This window comes from Rhopilema esculentum, chromosome 18 (genome assembly GCF_057945365.1).
Source record: "Rhopilema esculentum isolate cy_ngs chromosome 18, ASM5794536v1, whole genome shotgun sequence".
Classification (NCBI taxonomy): Eukaryota; Metazoa; Cnidaria; class Scyphozoa; order Rhizostomeae; family Rhizostomatidae; genus Rhopilema; species Rhopilema esculentum.
In genome coordinates this window covers 7015529-7027732 of record NC_142832.1, presented here as the reverse complement: position 1 = coordinate 7027732, position 12204 = coordinate 7015529, and the positions used below count along the sequence as shown (strand labels likewise).

At 35.3% G+C, this 12204-nt stretch overlaps 1 protein-coding gene across 1 annotated transcript; it reads left to right on the top strand.

Annotated features, from left to right (window-relative positions):
- The first annotated feature begins 1640 nt into the window (after positions 1-1640).
- Positions 1641-10818, top strand: LOC135680806 (nuclear factor NF-kappa-B p105 subunit). The gene is made up of 12 exons (XM_065195005.2): positions 1641-1969; positions 2130-2217; positions 2838-2875; positions 3777-3875; positions 4261-4409; positions 5085-5302; positions 5960-6118; positions 6915-7019; positions 7383-7421; positions 8028-8083; positions 9005-9143; positions 10033-10818. The coding sequence occupies exons 2-12, from the start codon at positions 2142-2144 to the stop codon at positions 10248-10250; spliced, it is 1296 nt and encodes a 431-aa protein (XP_065051077.2). The 5' UTR covers positions 1641-1969; positions 2130-2141; the 3' UTR covers positions 10251-10818.
- Positions 10819-12204: the final 1386 nt, after the last annotated feature.

The following is a 12204-nucleotide window of genomic DNA, read 5'->3' as shown; positions in this document are numbered from 1 at the left end:
TGTGATATTTTCTAATGGCAGTTTTGGTAGTTTTTGAATTTTGATTGCATACACTCATTTTTTTTAACAATCTCACAAAACACTGATCCCGAAGATGCCCAAAACATTTTAGGACTGATCACTCTTAACCTTGAGAAACTGCTCGAAAGTTACTTTGAAAAAGACGTTCGAAATGTTATTTCATGTTAAATTTGTGTGTTTTTATAAAGCAAGTCTTTAGCACATGGTACTTAAGAAACCTTTAAGAAATATTAAGAACTGAAATCAGCAACAAAATTAAGAGACAGGGTACCCTCAAGTGATAACTCTCAAACAACTCTTTCGACAATAACTCTCAAATGGTAGCATAAGAACCGAAATTAGGTCCTTGGTAGCATCCATTTCTTTGTGCTTGCCTGGTCCTTCCTTGACAAAATTCTTCGCCATTGACTGTTGTTGATTCGGGAAAGATAAAATTTTTTACATCACTATAATAAATCGCAAGCTAAACTAAGCAGCTAATTGTAAGTATCCCCTAAGAGGTAGCAACTATTTAAAAAAAATCCCAAGGGTTTGTGTTATTAACGAGACTGGACCATTTGGTGACCAGTTGGTAACAATTTGGTAACCATTTTGTAAGACCCTCAAATAGACTGTCAGGCCTCAATGGAAGTACCCCGTCCCTGGGTGCTAGTCCTACTTAGGGTATAGACATTTTCTTTTTGGTCATTTCTGCTCGCTAAGTGTCCTCCCTAACCCAGAAATCTATCTTTTGGTCCAGGTTGATCTGAACCCAGTAAAAATACTTTTTGTCTGTTTATATCTTAGCTACGCATAATTTGTGAAAAATCAGCCTGATAAAGGATCCATCCCTCATTCAAATTTGCTAAAAACTTCTGAGATTTCTGCCTTGAAATATGCATTAAAGCACTTCTTTCTACGGAGAATCTCAATTTAGATTTGATAAACTCTATAAACAAAAGTTTTCTAAAAATTGCTGCTTAAACCCTCTTTTTACTAGTTATTCATTAAAAAACTTTGCCTGATTTTTTTCGAAAGTTGCTGATGCTTAATTAAATCAAAAAATTATTATTTTCGTCTGTTGAATTTCGCTGCCTTTGTTTTTGTCGTTTTGTTCCCTTGTGATCAGATTCGAGAAGGCCCGAGGAGAGAGAGCAACTTGAAATTGGAATTTGAGAATCGAGTGAATACGCCGTATTGTGAGAAAGCTAAGAATAAATCCGCAATCATTTGATATAAATTGTGTATATATCTAATATATACACATATATTTAATTAATCAAGTTATGTTCTGTGGATCTTTATGTTATCATGCAACAATTGGTTTTTCTTTAAGTCTTAGCTATTGTATCATCGAGCTTTCGTTATACTAAAATGTTGGCCTATAATAAGCATCTACAATTTGCACCTTGTAGTTGCCCCCCTTTCTTTTCAAAATAAAAACATGGTCCATTGACAAAATTCACTTTCGATTCTTGTTTTCCCCAGTTCACGGAAAAGCCTCGAATTCGAAAGGTTACATCACCTTTTAAAATAGGATGCCACCGCGCCGATCCGGGCACTCCTTTGCCGACAACTAAAAAATATTATGTTTATGGTTGTTTAATATCTTTACTAAGATGATACAAAATCGCCAAAATCTAAAATAACCAATTCAAACAGAGAATCTTGATATTAATTTTGGCAATTTTTTTCCTTTACAACCTAATAATCGTCACCTTCCAAACTGTCGCTGAGAACGTGTTCACCCCGTTTCATATATTTCGGGGAATTCCACTTTCCTCCATTTGGTCTTTATCTACATTCACTTGATACAGACAATTTAGGTATTTGATGTTTCGGATAGCAACTGGCCGTGGCGGGAAAGTACAGAAGTTCGCACAATTTTGGATATAAGTCTTTGAACTTTCAAGATTAGACTAGTGATATTGTAAGAGCCGTAAACAACTTGAAAAGGAGGAGCGATAAGGTATGTTTGTCTGAAAATGCCTAGGCCCCCTTCTATATCATTCTAATGTGTATACTTCTTGTGTTTTACGGTTAAGGCTACTCCGATTCCAACCTAATGTAAAGCTGAGTTAAGTATAACCAAACTTTATTGCAGTAAGAAAATATTGATTATTTTGTAGGCCATATCAATCATGGATGACATGCCACCAATTGATGATGCCTTTTTAGACCAAATTTTGAATGTACCATATGATTACCAAACAGAAGGTAAACATCATTAGTACCTTTGGTTTGTGTATTTTGTAAATTTTTTGATGAAATTTTATTTTAAATTGTTGCTCACAAAAGTATTATTGGTGTGCCCTTTAGCTAGAGCGCCAGCCATTAAGAAATCATTTTCAATCTTCAATCGTTAACTCCTAAAGGCTATACAACCAATCTGGAGCATTTACTCAAGGAGCATTAAAAATGGAAAGTTAACTCAGAAGTAGGGTTAATACCATTTCCACCCAGCGCTCCAGTTTGTTGATTTCTACAAAATGTTGCATTTGGTTGTCATCATATGGCATATGCCAAATGGCTCTATCTTGACTAGGTGTGCTAGAATTTTTTTCAGTTTGCTATTTACTGATAAGGAACCCAGGTTTGTGAGGGGTCTGACTTTGAAACAACTCAGATTTGGACTGTGAGGGGTTTACAACTACAGTAAAATGAATGATCTTTTACGTCCACATACGACCCTCCTTTGCAGAGTTTTGAAAGTTGTAAAAACAAGTTTAAATAGACAGTGAACAGCTTTTCTTAACCAATGAAATCTTGAAAAGCAATTGTTGATCTAGTTATCATATAATTTTCCAGATTCCAATTAAATCTTACTTGTTTTTTAGGCGAACCTTATATTGAGATTCTTAAACAACCAAAGCAGGTAAATGTACTTGATTTGTGTACTTTTGTTGGAATTATTGTTTATTTTTAGTAGAAAACAAGAAAGTTCTCATGTTTGGGGCTGCTGTGGTTCAATGGAAATTACCAAATTGCAAAAACTTCAAAATTATGCTGCAAGGGTATTAACAATAGTAGCTTTGATGCCCCAAACAGACCATTTATCTAAGAGCTGGGATAGAAGACTATTTAAGAACTTATAAACTGTGAAACAAAAACAATGGTTTACAAGTCCTTGCATGAGTTGGCTCCAGAATATTTCTGTAGCCTTTTCACCCATAACTCACAGCATGCTTCCCTCAGCCTCTGTAATACTTAAACAGACCTGAGACTGCCCAGGAAAAAAACCAACAAATGGGCAAAAATCTTTTTCTTATAGAGGAGCCAAACTATAGAATAGCCTCTCAGCTGAGTCTAAGCAGGCATCAACACTGAGTAGTTTTAAACATTCTTTTAGTGGAAATTTGTTTTTTTTTTATTTCTAAAACTCTTGTGTATTATTTTATGTAAATATGTATACTGCTATAAATATGGTTTTTTAAAGTATTATTGATTGTAATTGTTATTTTTTAGTTAGGGCCCCTTGTAAATCAACTTTGTTAAAGGGCAACCCTAGAAATGAATTATGAAAAAAATAGATATGAAAAAATACTCACAAAGAGTGTTACCTACTTTTACCCTAGAGGGTTTGGGTTTTACCATAATGGTGTTGGTTCTTCTATTTAAGCAAAGTATGGTTTTCTAATATGCATTTGTGTGTGCAGGATAATATTTTCCCCACCCTTTGAGGATAGTTGCAGCCAAAACCATTAGCCATGATTCTTTTTCCCTATTTTCTCTATGCTTGGAACATGTTGACAGATAATTCCTTTTTTTTTCTACAGAGAGGATATAGGTTCAGATACATCTCTGAAGGCCAGACTCATGGAGGTATTACTGCTGATAATACTAATAAAGGGAACAAGCAATACCCATCCATTCATGTAAGCCTCTTGCTTTGAAGAATTCTGCATTTTCTTTTCAAGCAATGCATTATGAACCCCAAATATCTTTTAATCAGAAAATGCTTTGAGACACTCCAAATATATCTGAGACATGAATTTATTTGGCTTGGGCAATATAAAATGTTTTCAAAATTTCATATATGAAATTGTATTTTCCTTGTTTTCTTTTTGTAACAGCATGAATAAACAAACACCAGTTCTGCTAATGATGGTGAAAAAGTATTTTGTTGCTTGGTAAAGCTCATTTCTTATCTTGTCTTTTGTCATTTGTCATAAATTGTGAGTCATATGCATAATAAACAATCATATATACCTGTTTTGTTTTTATACTTTATTTGATTTATGATTTTTCATTATTTGAAAGATTGGAAACTACAAAGGAAGGGCCTCAGTTTGCATAACACTGGTAACAGCAGATGACCCAGTTAGGGTACACCCTTATAATCTGGTTGGAAAAGATGTTAAAAATGGAATGTTTCACTGTGATGAGACAAAAGAACAATGGGTGCGAAGGTATCTGAAAATGTTTATCTTTCTATACACAAGAAATCAAACTTCTTAAAACTATGAGATCTGTATTCATTGAATAAAACATAAAATTGACAATGTGCCACAAGCCTTATGCAACCTTTTGAAAATAAATAGCTGTAGAAATAAATGTGAAACCTATCAAATATAAATGATTTTCAGAAAATTTAACCAAATTAAGTGTTGGGGTGATTTAGTACTACAAAATAAAGGAGCCCAATTATGGAATAAACTCCCAAAGCCAATAAAAAAATATAAAAAAAGAAAAAAAATTACCTCATCACTAAGAAAGCAAATGCTGTCAAAATATTAGAATTATGAAATCAGAAGAAAATGAATCCTAATCCACTTGCTATATTATCTTGCTCCAGTTTAGAAAGTAGATAACCAACATTATTTCTGTTATTGTAATTACTCTTATGTTTTTAGTTATAATTTTTGCTAAGGGTCCAGGCTAGATCAGTACATACTTTTTCTTGGGTCATGTATAAAGTATTCTTCTTCTGTAGTATACAAATAAGATTGAATTGAATTGAAAAATTGAATTGAATATTAAAGAAGATGTCAAGATCTGCAGTTGCAGAATGAACTTTCTTTGTAATATTTTTTGAAAAAGTAGAGATAATCCTTGTTCAATAACTTTCTATTTGAATTCAACAGTTTTCCAAACCTGGGTATACAAAATGTGACTAAAAAGGATCTGGTACGAGTGATGCATGAAAAGTTATGCCAACAATTCCAATTAAATCAGCTGTCAGCTGCAAAAGATAATTCAGAAATTACACAATCTTTTGATATTGCACACCTTCTTGAAAGCTTTGGTGGTAATGACGAACCTGGTCTTGCTATAGATGAATCTGTAGCCCTAGTTATTGCTGGTAAATACATTTGTGCATGTTTTTAACAATCTAAATTGGCTTTAAGCTCTTAGAACATTTCTGTTTTCAATTTTAATTTGCCTTGTGAAAAATCTATTGTAGTGTTTGTGTTTGTGCCAAAACCATTTATTAAAGGACCAACTGCTTCCACATATCAATATATTTGCTCTGGCCTTCTAGTTTTGTAGTAAATGGGACTTGCATTCCCTCTCCATCACCACTGTTTACGAGCTTTCCTGTAACTTTGATAGAGCATGAAGAATGGGAATCACATCCAGGAAGTAGAAAATTGTTTTGGCAAATTGTCCATTGATGCCTTCTTCTAAATGTCCAATTACTTGAGCTTCATTCAATCCTCAGACAGAGTGTTTGTCAGTTTGTTTCTCTGGTGCCCTTGGAGTTTCCAAAACTTCCTTGAAAATTAGCGTTCATACTTCTCTGTGAGCATTCAACCTTTAACAAATGATTTAACTGACAATGTATAGAATTTGAATTCAGCTAATTTGAATAAATGTGCAGAGAAGCCTAAAGAAGCAGTTAGGGATAGCCTAAAGAAGCTGTGATATTACAAATTAATTTTGTTTCCCTTTCAGAGTTTACTATATCAGGTTTATATAAGCATAAGTTTAACATTTTTTATTTATGTGTGGCTTTTAGAGGAAGAAAAGAGAAGATTGCTCATAGAAGCAGAAAAGATTTCTAAGGAAATAGATCTCAGTGCTGTACGGCTGTGCTTTCAAGCTTTTTTGTTAGATGAAAGTGGACAAATAACAAAAACATTGCCAGCAGTTTTGTCCCAACCAATCTATGATCAAAGTAAGCATTTTTGCTGCTATTGTTTGCATTTACACCACCTTCAATATCATTGTTATGGCTATTTGAGTGTTAAAACTAACTCAGTCACTATTTATAGCAGCAAGCCTGCCTCAAATAGGTTTTGATGAAGTGATTATTGTTCAGAAGTGTCACAAACTTTACCAATTTAATTTTCTGCTCACTGAGCAGGTTGACCTAAAATTTAGTCCTGGTTGACTCAACTGTGTGCTTGCTAGAGGTGTAGTGATGTGAAAAACACAAATGAGCTCCCTGTAATTATATCTAAAAAAACTCAAGGAAGAATCAGCTACCTTATGTCATTGATACGGGCACAGTTGAACTCCCTGGGCTTCCTAGCTCAACATCCCCTAGTGTTTGCTGATGAGCAATCTAGCATCTACGGTTAGGTTTTATGAGATTAAAAGCTTTGCTTGTCTGGTAATATCCTATCAATTTTCCATTTGGTTCCACTCTCTGATGCCAACATCTGCAATTCAAGAGAATTTTTCACCCTTGTGGCACCATAGCAGTAATACAGGGACCAATCTATTTGCTTAAAGCCTGGAAAAGCTGCACTTTTGAAAATATTTGTACCATTTCAAGTTGCAGAGAAGAGGTCTGCTCCAAAAGCTGCTCAGTCACTGTTTTTGGTCAACACAGCCAAAGCTTCAAGCTCAACCTCTTAGGTTTTGAAGTTTTCAGCTTAGATCTTAAAAAATGTGTTATTCTGCCTATTAGCTCATTCACCCCACTGCATTTCTTAAACTGAACTGAACTTTTGTATTATATTTTGCAGAAGCTGCACATGCAGGTCAGTTAAGAATCTGCCGCATTAGCAAAACATCCAGTTCTGTTGCTGGTGGTGAAGAAGTATTTTTATTATGTGATAAAGTTCAAAAAGGTAAATGGCCAAAATGTGCTTTTACTTTAACTGCTATGCATATTTTTCCTTAGTTTTAAGCAATTTTGCGAATTTACAGAAAATAGAAGTTTCTCCATTTGTCAATGCTTTTCACCCAACCCAAAACACTGTTTATCAAAATGCAAAGTATCACAAAAGTTTTGAGGAATAAGTTCGTTACCAACACCTGTCTTAGTTCTGAAAATTTTCACCTGGATGATTTTATGAATTATTGAAATGTTTCATACAACTTTGCGTAGGCTGGATTTTTCTTGAATATTTACAAATTTTTTTACTTTGTTTTTGTATCTTTAGTTTTCGTCAACATAGGGCTTTAACTTTCTACTTGCTGTTTTATTTTAGAACATATAGCTGTTCGCTTGTATCAAGAAGACAGTGCTGGTATTTCATTTATTCCTTGCTCTTTTATCTTTACGCAACAATATCATTCTCTAAATGCATTTTTATTTATATTTTCTGTTGCTCCTTAAATCCTGAAATACCATTAATTTTGCTCTGCACTCTACTTTAATCTGGGCTAGGAATTTCCTTTTTGAAAATCCATTTGTCAGTAAATGTAGTGATAGAAAACAAGACCAAGTCTGATATATGAATCGCATTGTCTTTAAGAAACAGCCTTTTAGATGCTATTTCTTGTTTGAGAGCACTTCATTAGTGCAGAGAGAAATGTTTAATAATATAGCATACTAAAAAAGCAAGTTAGACATCTTCATGAAGGGAAGAAGGTGCTAGGGAAGGAAAACAAAGGGCATTCACCCATAATTTGCCTGTTTCTGCTTTCAATTTTTGTTGCTGTAAAGCTATAGCTGTCTACATATTGTATCTAACTTTTTTATAATTTTTTTGAGTGCTGCAGATACATACACTCCTGAAGGTTTAAATGCTTAACACATGGGAGATTCAAGGCAGCTGGATTTTGTTATTGCACAATAAATATTTTTCTTACCTTTTGATACCCACTGCTTTGACTAGCTTTGCCTTTTTTAGGTAAGCTAACTTGGGAAGGATTTGGCAAGTTCTCACAGGCAGATGTACACAAACAGGTAGATGTTCGTTTTTTCACTTTTGTCAATACAAATTGTAATCGCGTTACAATTACATTTAATTTCATATATTTAATCCGTTACAAAGACGGACTTTTAATTTCAAAATATCCATTGGGGTGATTTTCAATTGTCATTATCTGTAATCCGATTCCGGATTTAACTTCGCAGCAGTGATTGCTTGCTCCTTGGTTTTTAGATACTGGAGATCTATTGCACTACCTTATTTTCCTGTTTTTCCCAGAGAGCTAGCAACTGAAAATTGAATGGGGCAAGGAGGACATTAGCCTCTGGGTGTAGGAGCCTCATCAAGATTTTAAGAATTGATTCAATCGTATTAAACGTATTAAAAGAATGCTCAAAAAATGTAAAACGTTTTAAACGACTCCAAGAAATGACTGCACAAAATATTCTGAAGTGTAATTCAAGCTAATCTAAAGAACGTGGTCGCAAGAATTTTCTGCTCGGTCCGCTCGCAAGGGGCCTCGTCATTCGGTTTTGCCCTAGGGCCTCTGAAGCCATGACTACATTTAGGTCTTCTGTGTTGGGCAGTTATTCAGTAGTGCTAGCTGCTTTCTGCTGAGTATGTTGTGGCAGTCGTTACACCGATCTCATGTCTTCTGTTTTGTTATGTGTTTAGACACCTAATAACGGGTTTAGCAGCAGGCAGGAATCCTTTTAAGAGACATAGTTATCATTAGTCCATGGATTTACCTGTTGAAAATGTTTTTAATCTAATATTTATCATTGGGTATTTGTTAAGAGTATCAGTTGTGTGGATGACTATAACATATTTGTGGCAGTATAACAATTATTGCGCTCATTAACACATAACAACTTGTAGTGGCTCAAAAACATATTTCTTTGTTATGAGGAGGCATTGACAACACTTTGATGGAAGATAATAATTTAATGTTGTAGTTTGCAATCGTCTTCCGAACGCCACCGTACGTGGATAAAGCAATACAGAAGCCTATTGAAGTTAAGCTGCAGCTCAAGAGGTCTAAGGACAACGCATGCAGTGAACCTGTTCCCTTTATCTACCAGCCTGTAGAGTACGGTAAGTCTTTCATTGACTGTAATAAAAAATAACTTGATTTTTTTGCAAAACTCCATCAATCCTTCGAAGTATATCTTAGCCGTAAGAACCGATTTTCACAAAGTAAATTTATAGAGGGGAGAGTGGGGTAAGTATTGTCCAAAAAGCATACGATCGTTCCCGCGTGGAATTTGAATTAAAACGCCCGTACACGCTCAAAATTAACTTTGGTTGCAGATCCCGTTCAACATACAAAGAAAGGCAAAACATGCATCTGCAAGTTATTGATAGAGCTAAAAGATCATGTGGCCTCTTTTCTTCTTTTACTCTCAACAAATTGGAGAACAATAATTCAGTGGTTTAGGAGGAGCAATTTCCCAGATACACATGTTATTTTCCTTGTTTTAGCATCGTTCAAAACGAGATTGCCAAAAGAGTGAGGGAGGAATATTTTTACCTCTCTGTCAAAGAATATGGATTTAGTTTTATTTTTAAAAGGGGCGATAAGGATATAGAGTGCTTTTGGGCTGTAAGACGTGAAGCTAGAGAATGCTATCCTGCCTAGGCCCATAATATCAATACGCTATTTATTTCCGAACACTTTTTGCAAATTTTAGAGTTGAAACAGTTTCTGCTTAGTGGCTAGTGAAGTACACTATATGCCGAAAGGCAACTACAATCCGGGACAGAAATTGTTAAGACCTTCAAAGAAATAACTTTCCCCCTTCTCAGATTAAATGCTGTTTGCGTGGGCAATGCAGAGCAGAGAATTGCAAAAAGTTGTATTTTAACTTAACATCTGTCCAGGATTCTAGATCTAATAAAAGAGGCTTCAAGGTACTATTCTTTGAAACAAGATTCTTAGCTCTTGAATTGGAAAGTTTTAAGAAGCCATTCGTTTGCCTTCCAGATCAGTACAAAATTGGAGAGAAGAGACGAAAAGGCTTGCCTGAAAACATCGATGAGATGCTCCAGTCAGCGGCAAAGCAACCGAAGACATCATTGCCACCATCTTCCACTGTTTCGCAAGCCCCTGGAGCAGGACGGGGCGATTTCTCCCCCCGAGCGAATTCTTCTTTCAACTCACCTGGAATAAAGTTTTTTCAACCCGACCATTCTAGAAGATAGTGAACCGGATGCAACCTAGTTTACTGTAAATGAAGTCCTTGCTAAAGAATTAATATGGATGTGCATGTTTAAAAAAGAAATTTGTTCATATATGTTGAAATTGATCAAGAAATCACAAAGATAACAAAGGGGAATAAGATACTGGAATAAGATACTGGTTTGCATGCCGGAAAAAGAATGTGATCTAACAAATCTTGCATCAAGGGAATGGACTATCTTAAATTGTGCATTAACATCTGTTATTCTTTCGTTGCCAAAATATTTCTTCAAAGTTTGGAGGAAATGTCAATGTATTATGGTATATTGATATTAGGGAGGTAAAGCTAGCAAGCTGTAGTGACAGATCGTACCTTTATTTTTAGCACAGAGACGAATTCGGTAAAAATGTTTGCCTGCATAGTGCATTTGTGGTGTTCCCTTGATTTATTTCAGAATAAAGATAGTATTTTAATAGCACTTCGTATTCGAAAGCCGGGAGAAGCTTGTTATAAAGTTTCGTCTTAACCTATATTTTGTTGTGTAGAGTATAAAGTTGAATATAGTAGTAACAAATAATTTCTTGCTCGTATCAATTGTGTTTTATTTGTGTTGAGTTGCTTTTTAATTTCTTTGTTTCGACATGCTGTTTTACATTTTCTGTTGTTGATTCCATGCATAAAAGCAATTTCTTAATGAGAGCTGTGCACTTCCATCTTTTTGTAGCTATGACGTTAAAATCAGCACTGACGAGAAAAATCGTTCGAGGCCAGCTCTGACAGATTTGCATGCATTCACATCTCTGACTCTTGTGAATTTCATAGTAACACCAAAGTAACTCACCAATGCAATCCAAGGCGGATAGTTTTCTTGAATTCACCAACAACTGCAGAAGTAGACAGGCAGTTTTTTATCTGATGCTTCTTAATATTCTAGTCCAGTACCGCCGAGAAGGGGGGTAGCCGGGGCAACTGCCCCGGGGCCCGGGCCTTTTTGGGGGCCCGTAAAAAATTGAAGCTGCTTTATTCTGTTATATTTTGTAATGATATAAAAGCGAAGACTTAAAGTTATGTATTTTAGTGTGTGAGACATTTTAGAACTTCTCAGCTTAGTCAATAGCAAATTTTTCCATTTTTGATAATCTACTTGAAATGAACAAAAATATCTTGTTTGAAAATTAAAAAAGTTTAGGCCCGTTTCTATTAGCTATCAAGGGGTCTGTCCTAGCTCTCGGCGGCTCTGTTCTAGTATGTTGCTGATCTTGGAACGTTATTACTGACAGACTGGTTCCAAATTTGAACGTAGGTTTGGATAAAACCGGAAACCCAGACTGGGACTTGAATTTTACATTTTCTGCAAACATTGTAATAAAACTTGGTTATGTTACCGTTGCCTGTTGAATAATGTATGTACGCGTACTTTCATTACAGTTTTGTTATAATGCGAACACAATCAAATCATCTTAATTTCACCATTTCCCTTCAAAGTTGTAACAGTATCAAGGAATTATGCAAATGTTTATATCCGTGTTTAATATTTCTCCAGCTTGCGAGCGTCTTTCCCCATTCCATTTTCCTTCGGGAACAAACGGATACACAATTTGCAACCAACCATGTTCTTCTTTTGGTTATGGTGAGCAGTTTGAAAAGTGATTGTCGCGTCACCGTTTACGAAGGATCTGCTTCGCGCTACATGTCAAGCTATTTCCACGAAAAAATTCGCACGTTTTGTGGAAACCAACCAAGGAGCTGGATACATAATGCTAAAAGGGTGGACTCAGAAACTCTTAAAGTGTCTATGCAGCGAAATTTTACTTCCTTTTTTTTTCAAGAGTTATACTTCCTATCTTTTCCGATACGTTTGACACCAAAATTGTCATAATTTGACCAGCGAAAATATGTTTATTCAGAGCTTGAAATTAGGTAGTTCTTGCGAACACCAAGGCCAGTTGGTGACGTCACAGTGATGAGTCGGGTCG